The sequence below is a fragment of the Eublepharis macularius genome, chromosome 2 (genome assembly GCF_028583425.1).
Source record: "Eublepharis macularius isolate TG4126 chromosome 2, MPM_Emac_v1.0, whole genome shotgun sequence".
Taxonomy (NCBI): Eukaryota; Metazoa; Chordata; class Lepidosauria; order Squamata; family Eublepharidae; genus Eublepharis; species Eublepharis macularius.
The window spans coordinates 189,137,036-189,160,631 of record NC_072791.1 but is presented as its reverse complement, the minus strand read 5'-3'; the positions used below and the strand labels follow the sequence as shown (position 1 = coordinate 189,160,631).

General features: G+C 40.4%; 1 protein-coding gene across 4 annotated transcripts in view; it reads right to left on the bottom strand.

Moving 5' to 3' along the window:
- Positions 1-301: 301 nt before the first annotated feature.
- Positions 302-23,596, bottom strand: part of GPD2 (glycerol-3-phosphate dehydrogenase 2) — a 125,788-nt gene continuing 102,493 nt past the window's right edge. For all 4 annotated transcript variants that reach the window (XM_054971522.1, XM_054971524.1, XM_054971523.1 and 1 more), the window contains exons 10-17: positions 20,186-20,320; positions 19,757-19,932; positions 16,918-17,049; positions 15,740-15,898; positions 11,869-11,981; positions 11,113-11,191; positions 10,905-11,003; positions 302-3,731 (exon numbers count right to left, since the gene is read on the bottom strand). In XM_054971522.1, the coding sequence (XP_054827497.1) occupies positions 3,606-3,731; positions 10,905-11,003; positions 11,113-11,191; positions 11,869-11,981; positions 15,740-15,898; positions 16,918-17,049; positions 19,757-19,932; positions 20,186-20,320 (1,019 nt within the window). In that variant the 3' untranslated portion in view covers positions 302-3,605. The remainder of the gene's footprint in view (positions 3,732-10,904; positions 11,004-11,112; positions 11,192-11,868; positions 11,982-15,739; positions 15,899-16,917; positions 17,050-19,756; positions 19,933-20,185; positions 20,321-23,596) is intronic.

The following is a 23,596-nucleotide window of genomic DNA, read 5'->3' as shown; positions in this document are numbered from 1 at the left end:
AGGTTTGGTTGACTGAAAAATAAATGAATAAAAATCCATTCTGGTAACAACAACTGTTTGTTTGTTTTTTCCCGACAGTGAACAAAATAAAAAATAAAGCACACACCATGGCAATTAAATAATATTCTAACAACATCCAACATTAATTCTGCGTAACAAGATTCTCTATATGTTAACTCCTAAACCACCCTACCAGATATACAGTGAAGACCAGTCATTTATACCATCCTTTAAAATGGAGATTTCTTAATCCTGTTTTAAAAACTTTTTTACCACAGAAAAAGGAGGGCAAGAAAAATAATTCAGGGTTGATCAACTTTATTTCTGTAACTGCTGGTAACATCAAAATGCCAGCGAGTGGACCATTTTAATCAGTTTTATTGATTCACGCTTTCAGATCTTATTCAGTTAAAAACAAGGCACATTAAATACATCCTCTTATTGCTCTATAAATGCATGCAGCTCATTCTGTATATCAAAAGTAATAAATAATGGCAATAAAACACCGACAGATATAAAAATGACAACCCAGCCTCAAACACAGTGTTTAACAGTCCAGTCTAGAACAATAACCCAACAAAAAACATGCAATGGGAGTGTCTACGTATGCATATATGCATGCATATATACACCTACACATCAAAATACAACCTGCTCTGAACTTTATTGTTAATTTTCTTTTCTTTTTAAAAAATACAGTAGAATTTCATCTAATTAAAACAGTGCAAACAGTAAAATGCTGCAAGTGCATTATGTTTACCACACATTCAAAATGACAATTTTTCAAATTATAAAAAGGTGGTGTCAGGTAACCAAGTCATTTTTAGTTTTTCATTTTACTGACTCAAGCAGGCATAAAATGATGCATATATAAGTTCTTTCACTTCTTGTACAAAGCAGCAACACACACTTTAACATAAGAAAAGAAAGCAAGGACAAGTTCAGTTTAAATTCAGAATAACCAAGTCGCAGCATGCATATAAACCATGTCAAAAATTCAAGCTCTTGGTATGAAGAAATTGGGAGCAAAGGGAGAAAACAAGCAAGGATTGAGCTAGCTTGGAGACAGGCATCATTAGACACTGTGAAAATTCTGTATTAACATGTACCAGTCTGGAGAAACTATTTGAAATGGTGGATATATAAATGCAGAGCATTAGATTTCTTCCTCAGAGTACACTCATGACTCCTCTTATTTTCCTGGTTAACTTTGGAAAAAGAGAAATGGCTAAATCCTAACACAGGTATAGATGAGGCACAGTCATGCTTCTGGATCCCAGGTCTAATCTTTTCTGTAAAGACGTATAAGGATGAATCTAAAATGTCACTTTTTTAGAGTAAAGGTGTATATAAAATATTCACATATAATGTAGCAAAACAGGCTGTTAAGATTGCTCCTTGTGAGAAGAAAAATCAATTCAGATAAACTAAATCAGGAAGATAAGAACTGAGACATGCTAGTCATACTGAGAATAAACAGCCAACAGAACCATGGGAACCCAGTCCTTAATGCTCACAAGGAGACCACAAATAGTCAAGTTTGCCTGAGGATTCTGTTGAGTATTTCTAGTCAATCTGAAGTGTTTGGGACTTAAAATTCAGAGGAATCCATTTTCTAACTCCTACTCTTGCCATCATCTAAAAGTAGGTATAGAGCCCAAGTTAACAAGGGAAATATCTGCGTATGACATTGCTAAAGGCTTTTAAGAAAATTATCGTCAATTATTTTTTACTTAGACTTGGCTTCAGTATCCAACAAGGACTGGTCTAAAATTTTGTATACAAATGAGAGACTATTCCTCTAGCTGCTTTTTAAAAAAGTTACGAAGCATATGAGGAAAATATCCCAGTTATATTATTTCTAGTGGAAGTCAAAGTACCTTTAATTCTGCATTAAACTATTTCTACTGAGGGGATATTTTTGGACAGCATTATTACAGAACATGAAAAGGCATCCTGGTCCTGCCTTAATGTATTTTAATTCAGATACTTCTGTGCATAAACACTTTTTAGCCCCCATTTCTATATGCATCTAAGAGCTGGTCCCCACATTTTCTCATTTAGATATGGAAACAATTTCAACCTGCAAGTACCAAACTCTCTCATTGTACATTTTTTTCCTATGGACTTGCAAGAACATCATCTTAAATTAAAATTGTAATGTAAGTATAAGCCTTTAGATGCAAAGAGATTCACCAGTAACCTGAAGTCTTCTCCTTTTGTTTTAAATAATCATTTTATCATCTAAACATCAGGAAAAAAGCTTCCATTTGATCTTAATGATGTCATCCAGCTTAATAGGAAAGAGAAAGATGCAAAAGATGAGCATGTGTTTGAGGAAAAGAATCAAAATAGGACGAGCCACCTTAGTATTTATTTAGCAATATCTAACTCAGCGCTGTTGTTTTTTTTAAGCAAATCCCAGAGTGGGACACTAGAATAGTTTTCCATTTTGCTTAGTTTGTGCAAGATGTATGAAACAATCAATCAATCAGCACAGAAGCGTTTGTTACAACATCTACAGAAACGGCATAGGAATAGGAACACACACTTACATGCACAACTAAACTTTAGCACTTGTTACACAGGGATAAGAACAGGGGATCGAACTTCCAGCCTTCTTGTTAGTTTTTTTTCATGGTGGAGCATGGATTCTTTAGTTATTGTTTTTATGTGTTTCAAGTTTTGCATTCTCTTAGTGTGCTTTTTAGAAATCCATCTGTAAATCATACCTCCTGTGCAGGACATTATCACCTAAATGTGCAGCTAATCTTATCAATTTTAGTAAAACTTAACCATGTTTCAATTTAACTGAATCATGACCAGTATGTCCTCTCACCCAAACACGATTAAGTATCACTGGCCATTCACCTATATTTTGGATGGTCCTCATCAATAAACCTTAGATTTGAGCATTATTGTAACTCCCCAGTTACAAATTATTCCCTTTCGTATGACATACGTTTTTTCTTAAAAGCCTTGTAATAATACCCTAAATGTGAATGTTTTATGCAATATGCCTTCTCTGAGAAAAGTGTGTTCATGTGGGTGGGTGGAGTAAGCCAGAGATTTAAAAACAGGGCCATGAATAAGACACGAGAGGCATGCCGGCATCTTCCCCTTCTGAAAAATAAATGCAGCAAGATAACAAGAGCGGGGGCCAGCTTGATGCTGTTATAAAGAGAGACATCACCGGTGCTCTTGTGCAAATGGCAAAAATTAATCCACATTCATGCTAGGTTTCCATCTAGATTTCCTGATGTGGTGCCAGAATGCAACCACCAGACAGTGAAGATCCACTGGGATTAGCCTAGAAAATAAGCACCAGTTTGAAATTTTCCTATCTCCCGTACTGTATATCAAATTCTTGCCCATCAAGAAAAGAGAAGCGTATACCCAGTTCAGTAGGGCACATGTCAGGGCAGCAATACGTGCAAAGGAAACTTGGGGGGGGGGGCGGGGTGCTGCACCAAGGTCTTTTTCTGTATAATTGCTCAATGCCAGACAAATGGTGTTGAGGAATAGAGACATCTTTAAGAAGTGGAATGTTTGCAGCATCGATAGAGGCAGCTTCCTGGTATCCACCATTCTGCAGCACCCCAAACTCACAGTCCACCGCCACTCCGATCCACTGAAATTACATTACGCTGACAAATGTTCTCTTCAGCGGTTTTCATAAGTGTAGCAAGCCGGCTTCCAGAGACGTACCCTTTCTGGATAGCGTTCATGAGCTGGAGAAACATCATTGAGAAATTATTATCACCTCTATGTTCTACCCCCCCACCTTGAACAATTGTACAGGAATGTTTGTCTTGAAAGAGCCCAGTGTCTTGTACTTAAGCACCAGAGAAACATTTCTAGTGCCATGCCTAGAGCCACACAGCAGCCTAAAATGGAAAAGGAAACTTTTAAAAAATCGTTTTCTGAGTACATGGTCAAAATTCAACTACAAGGAAATCATCTACAATGAAACAGAAACCCTAGGAGCACAGAGTACAAGAGAGATGTGATCTGGGAGGCTGAAATCTCATCTCTGCCACAGACCAAGTGTTCTTGGCAAATTACTTTTTCTCAGCCTGAGCCACAATACAGGGATAAATCTGACCTACCTTGCAGGGCTGCTGTAAGAATTACATACAATAAAGTGTATCAAGTGTTGTGAACACTGTAACCCCTAAAGAAATGCTAAATTATTATTATACTACTGTCATGTTTCTAAAACAAACCACATATTAGATCACTAATATTGCTACTACTACCACTGAATTGTACACTATGGTATTAGCAATCTGCTGTTTGTTTCTTGCATTACTAGTAAGAAAATGCCAGAAGTCCACATGAGAATTTGAAAACTCACATTCGCTTGGTCTAAATATCATTTATGCTAGATTTTGGTCATGCAGTGACAGTAAATGCTACAAGCCATAGGTTCATTTCACTACTCTGACTTCTTTTTTAAGGGCCAAAGCAGAGATGAGCGAACAATTTGCAAAGTATTATCTTTAGCTATGACTATAGCATTTTTCTGTTTGTGAGCAATCAAGAATTCCTCCAGGATATACTTTTTGTTTGATTATTTCTGACTTTTATGTTAACTCCTTGGATTGTCTGAAAAACCACTGTCAAGTATTTATTTGAAACCTTCTGGCTATTTGTGATAGGTCTGGACATTTAACCAAGTGCATCTGCTCCCCCTAGAAGGATAAATGAAGACCAACGGGTGCATAATTTTTTAAAAATTATAAACACAAGAGTGTAAGATGCTCAACAACATCTCACTGATGTTCACTGCTGCTTCTCATGCCAATCAGATGTGATTGCAACTCTTAAAAATTATACTTATGCAAACATAACATGGCATTGACAGTACGCATAGCCAGGCTAGACAGGCCAAGAAACAGAGAGACTCCCGAAGCAGCTCTGCCACTCAATAAACTAGCTGTATCCACTGCTACCCTCTCATTACATTAGACTGTATTTTCAGGTACACTAAATTAGGGAATTAAAGATACAGGAGACAATTTTGTCAATTTCCTTTGAAAACAAAAAAGGACAAATAAATCTCACTTATTTTGCCACTGATAGAAATTCTTCTGCTAAGCAATGGATCCTAGTAAGAAAAATGTAATGGCCCTTAATAGAGCCTTCAGTATAGTTTTTAAAAAGGTCCATCAGTAAAACAAAAAGGACTTCAAGGTAATATGTATATTTGCTCTTCTATGTCATTTTATTCTTCTTGGTCTCAAGGTGGCTAAAATGTAGCAACCAAACCACGAGGACATAAATTAACAAGATTAAAATGTACTTACTACAATTATATCAAGGATCAGATTAAGATCCTACAAAATCAAAGCAAAAACGGAACCAGTATGGGGCTGGAATGACAGTGGGTTGATTTGTTTGTTATCAGAAAGCATTTGATCACAACGTGGATAGATAGATCACATACTAACTACAGGACCAGTTAAATAGCTTCACCCAACTTATTAAATGAACTGTCTCTGATTTAAACCCATACTTCTAGTCTAAAAGTACATACTAGGGTAACAGATTTTTAGTGGGTTGAAAAAAAAATCCCTTTCCACCATCCTGCTTAAATTAATCAATTGAACCTAGAGATTTGACAACTAACCAATTCGGCTGTTCAGGAACAGTTTGCAATGTGGCTATAACAGGCCAGCAGCATTCAGAAATGCACTGGCAGAGTGGAGGGGTGGCGGGAGGAATCCTTTGTTCAAATACAATCTCATATACAACGTCTTCCTGCACATGTAGTAAAGGTCCAGTAGCACCTTTAAGACTAACCAACTTTATTGTAGCATAAGCTTTCAAGAACCACAGCTCTCTTCGTCAGATGCATGAGAGGCTGTGGTTCTCGAAAGCTTATACTACAATAAAGTTGGTTAGTCTTAAAGGTGCTACTGGACTCTTTACTATTTTGCACCTACAGATTAACACGGCTAACTCCTCTAGTTCCTGCACATGGAAAGCTACATCAGCTAGAATACAGCTTGACAAATCCAAGGTGTCAGGTTGCCACAGAGCCTAGAAATTTAACTGTGGCATCAAGTATTTTTAGCAATGATTTTATTTTCGTGTCTGTCAATGGGAATGGAATTACCAGAAATAGGAGAGACGTTTGGCTAGGATTAGAGGTTAGCTTTTTGCTGTAGCAGTGACAACCACGGTTAATCCTATATTTATTTATATGAAACACTTTTGTCATTGTTTTAATAAAATTACAAGAAACTGTAAAGAGATTAGGATTAGGTTTTGTGAAAATATGGAAATTACGAAACTCTGAAAACTGACAAATGACTCCGGTTCCTAAATTTTTGGGTTGGCTCCTAGAGCCAAAGAAAATGTGTAGAGACCTGAGCAAGAAGCTTGCCTGACATGAGCAGGGAGATTCTGATACAAGGACATGTTCAAGAAAGTAATCTCCAGATACACGTTCTGTATCAGCACAGTCCTGGCGGAGAGGACTCTCCCATCATGCCTTGTTCAGTTTCAAGGATAGAGTATGAACATTTCCCAGAATAGTGCAAGATAAATTGCAGGGGATAAGTAGGTATGAGGTAATTTTAATTAAAAAACGTATTTTAATGGGCATTCATTAATTAGTTTTACTAGACTGGTGGTATTTATTTATTTACTTTAGATTTTTATTCTGCCCTCCCCGCAAGCAGGCTCAGGGCGGATTACAACAAAATTGGTATGGTTACCTGCCCCAAGTCATTGTGACAAAACAGTTTAAAAAACCAAGCAAATGCTTAAAGAAATGTTTATTTGGATTGAGTACACAATGCACTACAATAACAAGTGCAAAATATGGATCACCTCTAAACACAGCTTGAGAAACTGTTCATCTTTTTTACTTGACTGCACATGTAAAGAAGCCAAGTTAATTTTAAAAAATATAAAGAAATCAGACGGCTACCTATGTTAAACAAGAAACCTGTTTTTAAAAACTCTAAAATTAAGTCCCAATTTTAAACCATTACAATGCAAAAGGAGATGTTTACTATCAAATGCTTAGAAAAAAATATTTTTAAAAAGGCTTAGCGTTATTTAAACTACAAGGAAGGGCTGTGTGTTTTTCCCTACTCTTTCTAAAGATACATTTATTTGTGTAAATATTCAAACTATTATGTTTGAATTGGTGAATACATACAACTTTTTTTTTTACATAAATGCAGGACACAACCAGGGAAAATTTCCACATTTAGATTCAACAGCGCTCTTATCTGCAGCCCATCTCGAGAGAGACAATTACCATTTTCCTTTGCCTTGATCTTGTTTGTTTAACTTGACACAGTGAAGAAAGGGCTGACATTGACCAAAATCTCCAGCATTAATTTATCTCATGTTCTGCATTCATCATTGCCACAGTGGCAGGAAGGACCTGGCAGTCATTTGAAATACCTGACCAAGAAAGGTTGTACAAAAACAAACCTGGCTAACAATAACAAACAAAAAAACCCAAATAAGCTGTTTGCATGAAAGGAGTCAAAAGGATGCTTTAAAACGTTACAGGAATGTCTTTAAAGCTTGTGACAGAAATGTCTTTAAAGCCTTCCATTTTGTATTTTCATAACATTTGTATTTTTTCAAATCCCTGCAAACTTCTAATATCCTTTCAATTTCTGTTCCTATAAAATTGTGTCCTTTGATCGTTATGGTCATGGTGCAATTCACAGAACAATTCAGACACCATGGCCATCCCACGATTTGGCCATCAGGAACATGCTGCAAAGTTGGGCAGTCCCTCCTTTCTCCATATGGAAAGTTTCCTCTCTTCTATTGCTGGTATGTAGTAACTACAGGGACTGATCAAACAGAAATCAGCATGGTTACTGCTAACTAGACCTCGTCTCTAAACCAGGAATCCACTTTGGACTTGGTTTTTGATTCTGGTTTGGAGACAAACTATAGTTGGCGAAAAACATTTTGTCCAATTTGGACATCATGGAAATATGTGGTTATTGTGAACCAAGAAGCAGAGAACACGTTCAAGTATAAGGAGATGATGGAGCACATAAGCATATTTACGACAACCAGGGTACAATTTAGACATGTCATATGAACTGAGTCAGTGAACTGTGGGGAATTCAGTGTGAGACCGATATGCAAGAGCTAAAGATATGTGCATCTTCCAATAGCCACTTTTCTATTTATGATAGTTATTTTGAGATTTTCACTATGGGAAGTTTTACAACAATCTCTTGATTTTGCACAAGCCAACAACAGCATTTGGACTAGAAATGGGCATGAACTGGGAAAAATCCAAACCATGTGGTTTGTGGTTTGTCACATTTCATGAACTACGAACTTTCACAAACTTGCCCCCGTTCGTGAACTGGTTTGTTTGGTTCGTGAAAACAACACTTTCAGGTCAGCAGAAGGTCTACAGAATAGAGGTTTGCGTTTCCGGTTTCCCCCTTTTAAATGCCTGCCACTTTTCAGCTGATGGGAAGGGGATCCCCCATCGGCTGAAAAAAGCTGCCGGCTTGAAAGCAGCAATACTTTTCTTGTGGCAAGAAAAGTGTTGCTGCTTTCAAACTCACGCTGCTTTTTTCAGCTGAGTGGAGGGGCATCCTCCTATCAACTGAAGTCCTTTTCATACTGAGACTTTAAAGCATTTCAATATCAGTTCTGCTTCCATGTTTGCAGGAGTTTGCTTATTCCCTGCTGGCTTTAAAAGCCAGGAAAGGGTTAAATGGCTGGTTTTTCCCTTCCTCCTTTGGGGTATGCACTCTCTCTCTCTTTTTTTTTTTTCAAAAGCAAGGAAGGGTTGTAATGTTGTAACATTGCAACATTATAATGTTACTGTACATTCCTCCTGGCTTTAAAAGCCAGGAAAGGATTAAATGGCTTTGTTTCAGGCTTTAAGAGAGAAAAAAACAAGCATTTTGCACAGCCCTTTGGAAACAAAGTGGCAGGGAAGCTGGGAGGGGATGAAGCAGCAGCTTCCCTGCCACTTTGTTTCCAAATGACTGTGCAAAACACTTGGTTTTTTTCTCTTTGTCAAAGCCTGAAACATGCCTGGGAGGGAGGGAAAAGGAGCTATTTAATCCTTTCCTGGCTTTTAAAGACAGGAGGAATGTGCAGTAACATTACAATGTTGCAATGTTACGTTACAACCCTTTCTTCCCTTTGGGAAAAAAAGTGTGTGTGCATACCCCAAAGAAGGAAGGGAAAGACCAGCCATTTAACCCTTTCCTGGCTTTTAAAGCTAGCAGGGAATAAGCAAACTCCTGCAAACATGGGAAGTAGAACAAATACATTCCAGTGCGAAAAGGACCTCAGCTGATGGAAAGGGGATGCCCCTCCTCTCAGCAGAAAAAAGCGGCAGGCCCTTTGAAAGCAGCAACACTTTTCTTGCAGGCAAGAAGTGCTACTGCTTTCAAATGCCTCCTATCAGCTGAAAAGCGGCTGGGTGAACACCTCTACTGTAGAAAGCCCATCTCCGGTTGCCTAGGAAATTGATTGATGGTGCCAGGCTGTCTGCAGTGACAAAACAAAAAATGAACCAGCCTAAAGTGCGTCATGGTTCATCAGAAATGGGCTCCGATGAACCACCAGTTTGCGAACCACGAACTAGCCCGGTTCCTGACGAACCTTGGTTCCTATTTCAGTTCGTGCCCATCTCTAATTCAGACTGGCAATTACTGGCAAAGGAACCCTGAGAATATTCTAGTTTGAAGGAAATATATATATATTTCATACACTTCATATGAAGCTGCTGTGATCTTTATAACCCCATAAGGTAACTTGGTGTTATTATCCATCTACATATTATCAATGGAGGAGGGACGTTAAAGATGAGACAGCGTGACCTCCCACAACTATCTGGCAAGTTCTTGGTAAGAAAACCAAGCACTGATTCGTAGTTCAGTCTTTTGGCCACTGGGTTTCACCAGCTCTCATATAAAGGGGGTCAAAGAAGCTTCCCGCATTTCTATCGTTCCACAGAATGCAATTGTTTAGGATGGCATTTTTATAAAGGGAACAGGCCTATAGTAAATGAATTGGTCTGGAGCATGTTTTTATAAAAGTTTCAGGTTTGTAGTTTATTGCATTGTTTCTTGTCTATATTTTCTTGCTTGTACTGCATTGTTGTCTAATTTTCATAATCCAGTTGTTGCATTGTTTATTTTAGGTCTTATATGGTGTTTCTCTATTGCATTATTTTTCTAATTTTGTCATCTGCCTTAAGTTTCAGCAAGAAAGGCAGACTATAAGAACAGTAAACTTTCTATAAGGACTTTAATTCCAGAGCTTGCCTGTAATATACAGAGGCAGAAATGGCATTAATTGTTCTAGTAGGAGAGCAGATTGGGTGCCCTTACCCTTGAGGTGACATATGATGTGGACACTACACACACTGTCCTGCATTACAGGTTTCCTACCTTCCCTCCACTGCAGATTCCTGAAAAGCTACTCCTTCACCATTTATAATCTCTCCTCCTTTATGTCAATTTTTCTGGGAGAATATTATGAGCTCAGCGTGGAACTCTACACTACTTAAAGAGGGTAATGGAGGGAAAGAGTAGCCGCAGAAAACTTAGGGCCAATCAGTAATTGTCTGAACCAGGCTTCTGTCTCTCTTTCCTGTAATATTACTCCACAAAAGCCATAGCATCATATCACCTCCAGGAAGCTAGAGGAAGATGCTACAGAAAATGTGCATGTTAAAGGCAACGATGACTAGTGCAGAACAATGTGCCTTATTTTCTTGACCATTTATTTCTTTGAATTGAATCTAAACTAATATTTTTGAACTCACATTGTCTTAGGAACCAGTCATTAACACATATATAATTTGCCAATATCAAATAAGACACAGCCAAAAACACTGACTTTGTGCTCTTTCTATTATATTTTTTTTTAAAAGCACTCACCTGCAGAAACTCATTGAGTTCAACTTGTCCATTTTTGTTCAAATCCACTTCATTCAAAATCTCATGGAGTGCACTTTCATTAATTTGAAGGTTGATGCTCTAATAAAATATACAGGAGAAAAAACCCACATGTCTGGATTAACAAAACACTATTAATATCACACCAGGAAAATTCCATATGATATTTTTAAGGTAAGTAAAATGTTACCTCTAACACACGCTGTACGTCCAATATGGTAATAAAACCTTTGCCATCCTTATCAAACATGTGGAACCTCTTCTTATATCTACAAGATTGAGAAAGTTTTACATTAAAAAACAGCCAGCCACAGCAGCCCCATCTAAACCTATAAGGTGTTATGCCCACAAACTGACAACTGCCACAGTACAGTGTCTAAATTCTACTCCAGCCACTTGCCAAGTTTATTCATCCCATCACTTTTCTTCCCAATGCCACCCTATCTTATCTTCTCCCTATAGTGAGAGAGAAAGAGCCTATACTGAGAGAGAGGGGACACAGCTCAGCAACAGAACATAGGACTTTGTATGCTTTGAGTTCCAGGTTCAATCTCTGCAATCTCTAGTTACAGGCTTTTGAAGGAGCAGAAGGGAGGGCAGCCTGAAAAACTGAAAGTAAAAATATTAGGCTAGTTGCTGACCAATTCTCTCAGGATCAAAACAGTTTCATCGCCTGATTCCACTGACTGTACACTAAGAAACAAATTCAGTAATGTATGACCCACTCAGTTCATCCAAGAGCAAGGCAACAGCCATTCAAAAAGGACTGTGAACATAACAAAGATAGTGACAAGAGAGCCCGTACATTAATATCAAAATGAAATAAAGGGGGCTCACCATTGCAATCTAGCTTGCTTGGCTGTAGTTGCCACTCTCCCACCCCACTGCCTCGTACATTACACTCAGATCTCAAAGATAAACATGGGCTTGTTTGTTCTCTGTTTACCTATCAATATCTGTTGCGGCCAGAGTGATTTCAGCATGATCCGTCAATTGCTCTGACCGTACCTTGTAGCCCATTTCATAGTACAGGAACTTCTTCGCCTCTGCAAGCTCTTCCTAAACAGGGGATAGCAGCACAGTATCTCAGCTCTAGGGTAACAGCAAATATTTACATTCTGAATTTCTTCCTTGCTGTAATGTTTTATTGGCTTCTTTCACTTAATTATAATTGCTGGTCCTTAGAGGAATATCAGCAGTTGATGACCAAAAAGTGCTTAAAGGTGAACAAGGTAATTAAGATTAGGCAGCATTTCATGCTTCAGCTAGATCACTGGTTCAGTTGTACAAGTCTTGATTATCAAGCGGTAATTACTCCGAGAGACGTGCAAGGTAAAGATTTTTTTAGGGCTGTATCATGCCCTCAACCCACACATGCAACTCACAGTGATACCAGCAAGACCTGTGCTTACAGATGAAGGGCCAAGAGATGGCCTTTAATTTAAAGCGGGTATCTTATGGCTACAAAAAATATCTTGTGGTGGTGAATCATATATTTTAATGCCAAGCCTCTGGCATTTGTTGATTACTCTCTTCAAGCTGCAGGAGAAAAAACTATGACGGGAGTCATAATCTTCAAATAACCTATTCTGTTCTGAAACTTTTTTTTATGGTGCATTGATTAGGCCAACATATCCTGAAGAAGAACCTTTAAATAAAATCAGTTAACCCTTTGCATCAGCAAAGAGATCCTTTCCATATGAAGTCCAATGCAAGTCAAATTAGTTATCAGAAATGCCTTAACATATATTGACTACTAATTCTATTGAACTGAGACAAAAGAGTCTATGTTATTCAGACATTTTCGAAGCATATGTCCCCCCGCATGGAAACCACAAACTACACAGAATGCTAAAAATGGCATCTGCTCAACAACTGGTCCAACTATTACAGCAGAAGGGAGTGTATCCAACATGTGGATTGGAGCTGTCAAGTTCAACGAGTTTGAGGCTTTTTACTTTAGAGTAGGATGAGTCTAAGAATTAAACTACACATTACAGCCTTTTAAAAGAAAAATTTGGCCATTTTAAAAAATGGCACAAGGGCCCAATCCTGATTAGACCCTCATGGCATTTTTAAATGGCCAACATTTTCTCTAAAATGACACAGCCCTGAGTTAAGACTTGTGGTCACCATAATATCTAGTATGGCCCTAAGAAAGGACAAAAGATTTAATCATGGGGTGGAGAAAGTGGATTTAGAGAACACCTTTTGAAAGTCCTTTAATACAAGAATTTGTGTGCACCCAAAGAAGTTGATGAGTAATAAATAAAGGTGTGCAATCTGGGTCCAGGAACTGGAAAAAAAGACGGATTTATGCTGATCTGGCATAATCTAGTTTCCCCAGTTCCTATGAGTGAACTTCAGATCAGATCTGGGCACCTGGACTTGCCGGGCCAGCAGCAAGAGAAGGGGGCATCCAAGTGAAGGGCCGCACCATGGCAGGAGAGCAGTTCGAGGCTGGCGGAGCCAGGGAGGGGGTAGCAGGCCACTGCAGGCAGTGAGCAAGAGGGACAGCAAAGCCGAGCTGAGCTCCACACCATGGCAAGAGAACAGCGTGGGGAAGGAAGCAGCAAGCTGTTTGGATTCTCATTCCATTCTGCCCCTTCCCCTGTCCAAGCTCCAAAAGAGGCCCTTCAAGCTGATGCAACCACCAACTGCTTTTCAAACTCTACAGGTTGGCAAGCCTCACTCTCCCCCTCCCCGACTTCACTAAAGAGATTCCCTATGGAATACTCTGGTTCGACACTGGGATTCTCTGGTTTGACTAGGATTGTCTATAAATAAAGATGTAAGGAGTTATGTTGAACCAGATCCAGAGGAGTTAGCTGTGTTAGTCTGTAGTAGCAAAATTGAAAAGAGTCCAGTAGCACCTTTAAGACTAACCAACTTTACTGTAGCATAAGCTTTCGAGAATCACAGTTCTCTTCATCAGATGCTGTAGCATAAGCTTTCAAGAATCACAGTTTTCATCAGATGCCACACATCTGACGAAGATGAACTGTGATTCTCAAGATCTTATGCTACAATAAACTTGGTTAGTCTTAAAGTTGCTACTGGACTCTTTCCGATGTTGAACCAGAGATCTCAAGCGGGGGTGGGGGGGGAGGACTGCAGAGTTTAAATGGCTTGGAAACCAGTGAGCAACATCTGTTAAAGGTCCCTGGCCCCAGGGAGGCTCGCCTGGCATGAACCAGGGCCAGGGCCTTTTCGGTCCTGGCCGCAGCCTGGTGGAACGCTCTGTCTGAAGAGACTAAGGCCCAGCAAGATTTGTTATCCTTTCGCCGGGCCTGCAAGATGGAGTTGTTCCACCAGGCATATGGGCAGTGCTAGGCAGAGCCCTCCTGGCCGGTTGATGAGGAATTGGGCCCTCCCCACCACCAATACTCCCATTTTTTTTAAACAAATCTTGAATGCAGAGGTGCTCTGAAGTTGTTTTAAATTTGATCAGTGGAATTCTGTGCCACTATGTTGATATATATATAATTGTATTTTAACTGTAAATTGGATGTTTTTAGAATTGTTAATTATAACAACTGTTTTATATATTTTAACCTTTATGTATTTTGTAATCCGCCCTGAGCCTGCTGGAAATGTGGGGAGGGCGGGGGAAAAGATCGAAAATAAATAAATAAATAAATAAATAAATAAATAAATAAATAAATAAATAAATAAATAAAAATGTTTCCTTCATAGGAAACAATGGAGAGTGGCTGGGGGTAGCTCCTTCAGGGAACCATAGAATAGGATCCCGGGGTCCTATCCTTTTGAAATTTGGTGAAAGTTATCTTTAAAAATGCACCCCCATTGGGAATAATGGCTGGTTAAATCCAGGATTCTGTAGCTTGGATCTGAGAATCTTAACCAGATTTCAGGAATTCTGGATTTTTTAAAAAAAAACAAAACTTGGATCCACACCCCTAGTAATAAATTCAGGATGTACCAAAGGAAGTACTTCATTATTGAATGAGAAATTAACTTGCCAAAGGATGCAGTGATGAATGCTAGTTCAGATAGCTGTAAAAGGGGTTAAACAAATTCATGGAGAATAGCCCTGATGGACCAATCAGTCATCATGATGACTAAACAGAACCTCCACGGAACCTCAGAGACCATAATCTTCTGAATACATGCTGGGGGAGGGCCAACTGTAGAGCAAGGCTTCAGCCACTATGGACTTATGGGTGCTTCTAGTTGGCTGCTGTGTGAAACAAGAAGCTGGACCAGGTGTACCTCTGGTCTCGTTCTGCAATCTGTTTGAATTTAGTCTCCAACAAACTCTGGAGTTTTGGGGGGGGGGAATGAAATGGAGGGCCCCGAAAGTTACATGGCCCTGATTCACATGGTGAATACTTGCAAACCTAATGGTAGGGAAGGCAACCAACAGTGTAGGAAGGCTAATTTTAGCAAACACACTGGCATGCATCCAAGCACCCAGTTCCTCAGATGGAATGGCATTTCTGTTTGCAGAAGAGGGCATAAGGCTTTCTGCCAATTCTCCTGTCCCAGTTCAGGCCATCATCTTGGCCCACATGCTTGTCCTGGGGGTCTGTTAAAACCCAGGAACAAAAACTGGGGCGTTGGAGTTCAGTAGGCTTCAGCAGGAGAGGTAAGTAGAAAAGTTCTGCTTCCCATAGTTCACAGATGGTAAGAAACATGCCACTGAGTTCACTGGTCCCTGGTCTAGTCAGAAAAGGAATGCACAAAGCAATACTCATTCAGTAAACTCAGGCCTTATGTTTCCCTCTCCTTTTCCCCTATTTTGACATGCATCCTTTGAAAGAATCCTGTTGTTAAACAGATCACCTTCTCTGTACCTTTTTCTTCTGTTCACTCCACTTGAGCTTCTTCCCCATGATCTCAACGATTCTTGGTAAAGCTTCCTCAGCAGCTTGCACATTCAGGAAGGCTAAGCGTGTCCGACGAGCAATGATATCCACTGCAGTGCAGGCATACTCCTGGATCGCATATTCAACCTACAATGTTTGAATGGACAATTTCTAAGGCCAACTTAACTTCAAGAGTTGGGCACAGGGTATAGAAATTAACATGGATGGAAAAGTGCAATGTACACCAACTACAATTCAAGATGAAATTATTCCCTCACCAAATGTCAAGTGTGTACAACCTGGCCCATAGAACTTAACTTTCATTAAGATTACACAGTAAGTCTCTGCTTTCCCTTTTACTATCCTGAATTACAAAGAGATACATTGGCATTGTGTTTTGACTAAATTAGTTCTATCTACATATTTAGAAGTTACAAGTCTTGCCATTTTCTGAAGCAGGTTTTTTTTTAAAAAAAAGATCAGATGAGACACTTCTTTTATGGCAGCGTGATATATCAACATTAGCAGGCAATGATGTTTATTTTGTTTCTGGGTGAAGCTTCCCTGATGATTTCTGTATACCAAAACAGAGACACAAGAGCAGGCCCAACCGTTTTCCTTACCCACCGCCACCCTATACATTTCCTACCTAGGTCTTGTACATGTGGAAGCACACATGCAAATTTTGCAGCTGCTTCTGCATCCAACCTGAGTTCTTAAGCATACATCACTACAATTCTCTCCCTCAGCTGCTACAGACCACCCTCTTCCACATCTGTCCCTATGGGAAGAATAGGACTAGGGAATTAAGTAATAAGCAGCATTTATACAATACTTTAGAAGGGTCAAAACACTGCACATACATTATCTCAATAACTTTTTACAACCATTATATAGCTACCCCCACCCATTCTGCAGAATGACCAAGCATCAAAGGCTGAGAGACAGCAGCTTGTTCAGACCCACACACTGAACTTAGGACAGAGGGGAGGAGATTTGAAATAAGGTCTTCCCAGCTCACAATTCAGTCTCTACAACACAACTCTCAGATACAGAGAGACAGAATAAGTTATGTTATAAATCTTTTATTGCAAGAAAACAACATATTTAAAACAAAACAACAGACAAAAGGGAAGGAGCCAGGCCTAGAGGCCTCACTATCATACCTCAGACTCGATGTAAGGAAACTCCGATACAAGTCGTTTTCCAACGATTGGCCACCTCTTCCCTGTAACCTGGGCTAACTTGGCCACTTCAAAAGCCTTGTCTCCATATGTAGCCGCAAGATGCTGAGCCACCTAAGGAATGGAGAGCATTTTCAGTGACTGTTTTATCATCTGGCTTTTCTGCGATGTGGGTCAATCTTGACATGAGCCATTCTTGTCAGTTCACCTGGGATGCAACTCCAAGCTGGGAATGCTTAGGCCACTGCTAATGCTACTATGCACGTATCAATGGAACAGCACTAATGACATTTCAGCTTTCTGCTTCTGTGTTTGCTTTTGAACACTAGATTTAGTAGGGGCTGGGAAGCTCAAAGGCTAAAGCAGAGGTGTTCAAAGTGTGGCTCAGGAACTGTATGTAGCTCTTCTAGACATATTGTGCAGCTCCCAGAGATCTTTGAGCATCGCCATGGCCATACAGTTTATTTTAGCAGGGAAAGAGGGGGAAATAGGCAAGCTTGCATTCTCCCCTCCACCAGAGGTCGCTGGGAGAAAAGAGAGAGTGGGAAAGGAGAGCGTGCAGCCATATAGCTCAGCGAGGGACCTCACATCCGGCGGCTCCACATGTCCAGCTGCAGTGGCAGCAGCAGCAAGAGGGGAGCTAGAGAGCCAGCCGGCCAAGGCACGCACGTGCACCCCTTCCCTTGGGCAGGCAGCTGGGCCAACGGCAGGCAGGCATGGTGCAGGGCCAGCGTGATTGAGCCAGACTAGAGACATGGCCATCGCGCTGGGCCAGGAGGCTGCCGGCTAAGGCAAGCAATCTCAATTCTCCCCCCCCCCAGCTGCTTAATCAAAGTTTGCAGCGTGAATCTTTTGCACAGTGGTTTACACAGGAGGAAGCCCATGTCTCCTTCCCCTGTGTGTATGTGAATGAGTGACTGAGGGGGAGAGTCTGATCTGTTTTCAGAGGGAGCAGGGGGGAGAGAAACGACTGTGGTGTGTGTTGGTGGGAGTTCCATTCCTTTTCCTTGGGGAAATGCTGGGAGGGGGTTGAGTTGGTGGCCAAGTTGCCTTTGCAGAAGCTGGGCAGGAGAAATCCATCCGTGGTTTTGTGTTGCTCTCCCCAACTTTTACATCCCTGCCATCTATGCATTTTGATCTTCTTTTCTCTTCCATTTCCAAGCCTTTCTATTCTCTTTTCTTCTCCCACCACGTACACATTTTAATATCCTTCCCTTTTCAGATTGCTTTTCATGTTCAGCCCTTCCTTTTCTCCCCCCTCCAAACCCTCACTGTGTATCTCATTTAAGAGTAAGCAATCCCAATGCTTCCCTCCCTGGCTTCCCTTCCAAGCCTTTTCTATACTCTTTTTTTCTCCTCTCACCACACATGCATTTTAATATCCTCCCTTTTCAGATTCCTTCCTTCCTTCCTTCCTTCCTTCCTTCCTTCCTTCCTTCCTTCCTTCCTTCCTTCCTTCCTTCCTTCCTTCCTTCCTTCCTTCCTTCCTTCCTTCCATGTCTTTCCCTTCCTCCTGCCCTCCCATTCCTTCCTTCCATGTCTTTTATACTTCCAATACTAACTTTTGTGATGTCACTTCCAGGTCAAAGGTCAGGTGATGGCACTTCCCAAGCTCCACCCCCTTCCGATGATGGCACTTCCAACATACTGCACCAAAACCCCACCCCTACCTGTGATGTCACTTTCAGGGCATTCCCCCAAACCCGCCTCTTCCTCTGAAGTCACTTCAATGCATCATGTCTTGCGGCTCTCAAATATCTGACGTTTATCCTATGTGGCACTTACATTAAGCAAGTTTGGCCACCCCTAGGCTAAAGCCTTTCATGGTTAAAAAGATACACAGGTACACATAACTAAATCATAAACTGAGATTAGGAAAACTGGACCTACAAAGTAGCTTTCAATAACAAGTGTACACAGCACTTTACACATACACACTCAGAGAATTAGGATTCATGGTCAGACAACATGATTCCATTAACTTGAAATAAGAACTACGACTAATATACTAAATTAGGTATAGGCATCTCAACTTGGTATCTAAAACAAAGGGTGTTTTTAGTGTGTGGAGAGAGAAAAATCTCTTTCCACATTTCAGTCTTCTTGTACTAGCATGCCTATATCCTTCACCTTGTTATCGTCCCTCCAGCTCTCATTAACCCTTTGCCTTTGCCAAACTAATCACCCTTTCTTAGTTTTGGCTGGCAGAGAATTCTGAGGGCCAAACGACACGCAACATTGAAGGCTGAGGATCAGATTATACTATCCTGCGAGCTGGTCGCTAAAAGTGCCCATGGCAGGCTCCCAATATAGACTGAGGACATCACAGTTGAGAAGGGAGGGGCTAACTCTTTCCTCTCTATTCACCACTTGCCCAAATGAAATGGCTCCTTGCGTTATGCTCCAGTAGAGGGGGGGGGGAGAAGCACCTGTATTGTGTCTGCGTTTCCCCTCCTGACTGGAGCTAAATGAACCAGGGCTGGGAGATGATTTTTGACTGGGAAAATAGCACAGCGATGGGAAGCTCCCCTTTCCCAGCACCATAGATACATAGATATTTTAGGGCCCAACACTGGTTTTTGTGACTAAATTACTTATCAGGGAATTAAGAGTGTGGATCTCCAACCTCACATACAGTTTAGACCTCAGGATAGCCAAAGAAGAGGAGGAGGAGGAGTTACCTGGGCCTACTAGGCAGCTCAGTACTCTCACTATCACCACCACTCATGGTCTCTATAGATGTCACTATTTAAGTCTGGTAGGACAGAAAAGGAACTATAAACAACATGGACTGAAATAGCCGTGTACTACAAACCCTTACCTCATTTTCAAGTCCATAGTCCTGAACTAGACGAATATAAAGGGTAGGACTCCAACCATCTGCACCCTGAAGAAAGAGCCCTATGGTCTTACAAGGATCTGCTTGAAGGTTATGAGCTTTTACAGCAGCATCAACAGCATCCTGGGACATTGAGCGATAGGTTGTCCATTTCCCACCTGCAGCCAATAATTCATAGGGTTAACTGTATGTACCCCCAGCACACTATTTCTCAATCTACCTTCAAAGAATATTTTATTTAAAATATACAGAGTAAACTGCTTATTAAAGCTGCCACCTTTAAAGTAACTGCCCAAGAAATGACCTACTCTTTCAAAACTGAAAACTTCTGTTTAAATATAATGAACACATTAAGGCAACATGTATTTTCTTATGAGGACATGAAAAAAGTAGAAATGAAGTTCAAGTTACCTGCTATTGTCACAAGGCCGCTGTCACTAACATGGACCACATGATTCCGAGATATGGACTGGGTGTCTTTAGAACTGGGGTCAATCACAAGGGGACGAATACCACTCCATGCTGCTAGAACATCGCCTCTCCTCACTGCAGTTGAAAAGGCGGGGGGGGGGGGGAATTGCACCAGAAACAACCTCATAAATGGAGCAAAAAATATTATTTCTTACAGGTACAACAAGGAGGCACACCACAATCCTTTAAATGTTGTCTTGGAGAAATATTATTGCTTGTCCTACAAATATTAATGACAAAAAGGCAAAGAGAAAAATAAAGGTACAAATCTAGTGGAATGGTATCTTTTGATGCAACAAGGACAAATATTTAAGTAGCATATGATAAAATTCACAACACTGTAATAAAACTTGGGGGTTACTTATTTCAGAAAGGAGCGTTAATTTAAACCAACAAAGCTAAGATAACCTCTTAGATCTGAACAATCCCCCTGGTCTTTCTCTTAAGGTACCTTTTGACCATTGATGGATTTACATTTGGAAACTGCTGGAATAAGAATATGGAACACAAGGGGAATTTATAAGGTAAGGATCATTCATATCATTGGATGATGAGTTAACAACTGGGATCAACACTTGTTCAGTAAGTTAGTTTAGTAAGAGTGAAATAAAAGTAAAACCTTTCTGCCTCTAGCGCCTTTCTGGAATAGCAAGAATTTCGGTACCCGGAGGCTCAGGAGGACCTGCGCACCTGCTACTTGGTGAGGAACTGACTTCACAGTTTTCAGCCCAGATCATGCCAACTGCAGGGCAAACAAGTCACTGGATTGCTGTCCCCCACGCAAGGCCACATTTCCATTCTGCACAGCACTGTAAACCTTCCTCTTAATGGTCTGAGTGGGGGCAGTGTGTGATGAGACAATTTAAACAAGCCACTTGATACTCGTGTGGGACATTTTGGGTTTGGCTGGTCACGCATAGACAGATGGTGCATACTGAACTTAAGTTGCTCAATATTTTCTCTGAGGGGAAAAAATCCCACAGAATGTCCCTGCAGACTTCTTTTTTTTAAAAAAAGAATGTCTCAGTGAGCCTTGAGGAAGCTAAGAACATTTGAAATTTCTCCATTTTAACACCTTAAGCTGTCTGTTTGGATGTTCTCTGGTTTCCTTCAGACCACCTCAAAGGGACAGGGAGAAGTCACTGCAACCAAAACCAAAGCACTGGTTTCTTGTCATCAAGACAGAAGGGAACAAAGCTCCATCAGACTGCCTTACTCATGCTTCTCCTGAAAGCAGATTCTCGGAAGAGTACAGCTGCTCCTCTAGTTTGTCTTTAAAGGCCTATGATCCTGTTATTTTATCCAGTTATGAGCTCCTCATGCATTTATCAGGATGGCAAAAGGGACACCCCCAAAGAGAACATTGTTAGATCACTGGCAGGACTAGAAACAAATACTGGGGACTTGGGGGAAAAGAACAAGTACACACAAGTCAACACAGTGGCCACATGCATAAGGTCCTTTGTTCTGCAAATGGTAGAGGGGCCAATGACCTTGTTTGGGGTCCTGCAGCACTGGCTATGGAAAATACTTTGGTTCTGCAAACTTTAAATGTAATACCCTCTTTAAGAAGCCCAGCAAAATATTACAAGAGCCGTTTATTGCCCCGCATCTGTCTTCTTATTCATACATTTTCATCCCCTATTTCCTTCATTATGCTTATTCAGATTTATTGTTAGAATCTCTCATTTTAATAGGAGGTCTCAGGAAGAGTTTTGTAACTAGCATGGCAGGCCTACCAAGTCCTGTGCAACCTTTGAGACTAGACTGTGTTCAAGAAACTCTTTGAAACTACAAATAAATTCAAGCTGTCAGTTCAACAGTCAAGACAGTATATGAACCAGCAGACAACATTTTGGAAAAGACTATGGTGCAGCAGTTCAAAAACTGATTTTTCTTGATAGTATTCAGAGCTAAATCACACAAGCAGAATTCAGATTCAGCCATGTCCAATAAACAGGAGATTTACTTGATTTCTCAAAATCCTATCAACATTAAAAAGGGAAAGAGAACTGAAATCATGGCAATCCCATTTAGGCATATTCTGATCATTACTTCCCCCTACTGACAGCCCTAAGATCTTAATAAATGACAATGGAACCAGTGTGGCACAGCAGATAAGAGTGCTGGACTACATCCAGGAAGATCCAGGTTCAAGTATACCATAAAGACTGGGTGATGTTCAATCAATTGCCATCTATAACCTAATGTACTTCACAAGGTTGTGGTGCAGATAACATAAGGGTTAGACGTTTTACTGATTAGGAAAAAATTGGTCTATCAACAAATACTGTTAAAACAGTGATCAGGTATTTTAAAACTATTAATGTTATTAGAACTACAAAACAGAAACACACGTGTATGTATGCATATATGAAATTTTAGTAGGATTACTACTTCTGCCAATTAGAAAAATAATGCTGTTAACTTACTAGAAAACAATTGCATTAACTAGAAAAACTGTAATTAATTTACAGTGTATTGAAGTTACATGGGCAGCTTGGTGACTTTTATCTTTGATCGCACTGTTTGAATATTTTTACTGTTATCAAGGCAAGTGGCACAAATAAAAAAAAAGTGCTCTGCTGTCAGATTTGCCACTAAGTGCTAAAATTCTCATTCTTGCCCATAATGAAATTTTAAGGATACGCGGCCACCTACACAGTGCCATTTTTAGCTTCGTGGAATATCTGACAGCAACATCCAACTACGATGGGCAGTGAACACCCAATTATCATACTGGTCAATTGACTAGAATGCTTCCTTCACGTAGCGCCTGTTATCAGCTTCAGCTGATACGCCAGTTTTGACTATTCCTTGAAAAGAATGATGTCGCCATGGCAATCATATCTTGATTATCACATTTCTTATCATATTAAGATTAGATGACTATAGTGCACTCTATGGCTGCTTTCACACAGAGGGATAACATACTCTCAATACACTTCAGCAATCATTTGCAACTGGTTTTCCTGTTTCACAGAGGAAAATCCAGTTGCAAACTATTGCTACAGAGCATCGAGAGCTCATTAACTAACATGTATGAAAACAGCCTGGTCCAAAATGTGGCAGGCAGGTTATTGTCAGGGGCAGGATGCAAGGATTGTACCAAACCTGTGCTAAGAAATCTGCACTGGCTGCCAATCTGTTTCCATTTCCAGGCACAATTCAAAGTGGTGGTTCTTACTTTTAAAGCCCTAAGCATCTTGAAGCTGGAGGACATGAAAAGACCACCTCCTTCTACTGCCTAATTCACCAGTTAAAGATTCTCTTCCCAAGCTTTGCTTGCTGGACCACCTCTGGAGGCAACCAGAGACAGGGCTTCGTCAGTGGAGGCACCTCACCTTAGGG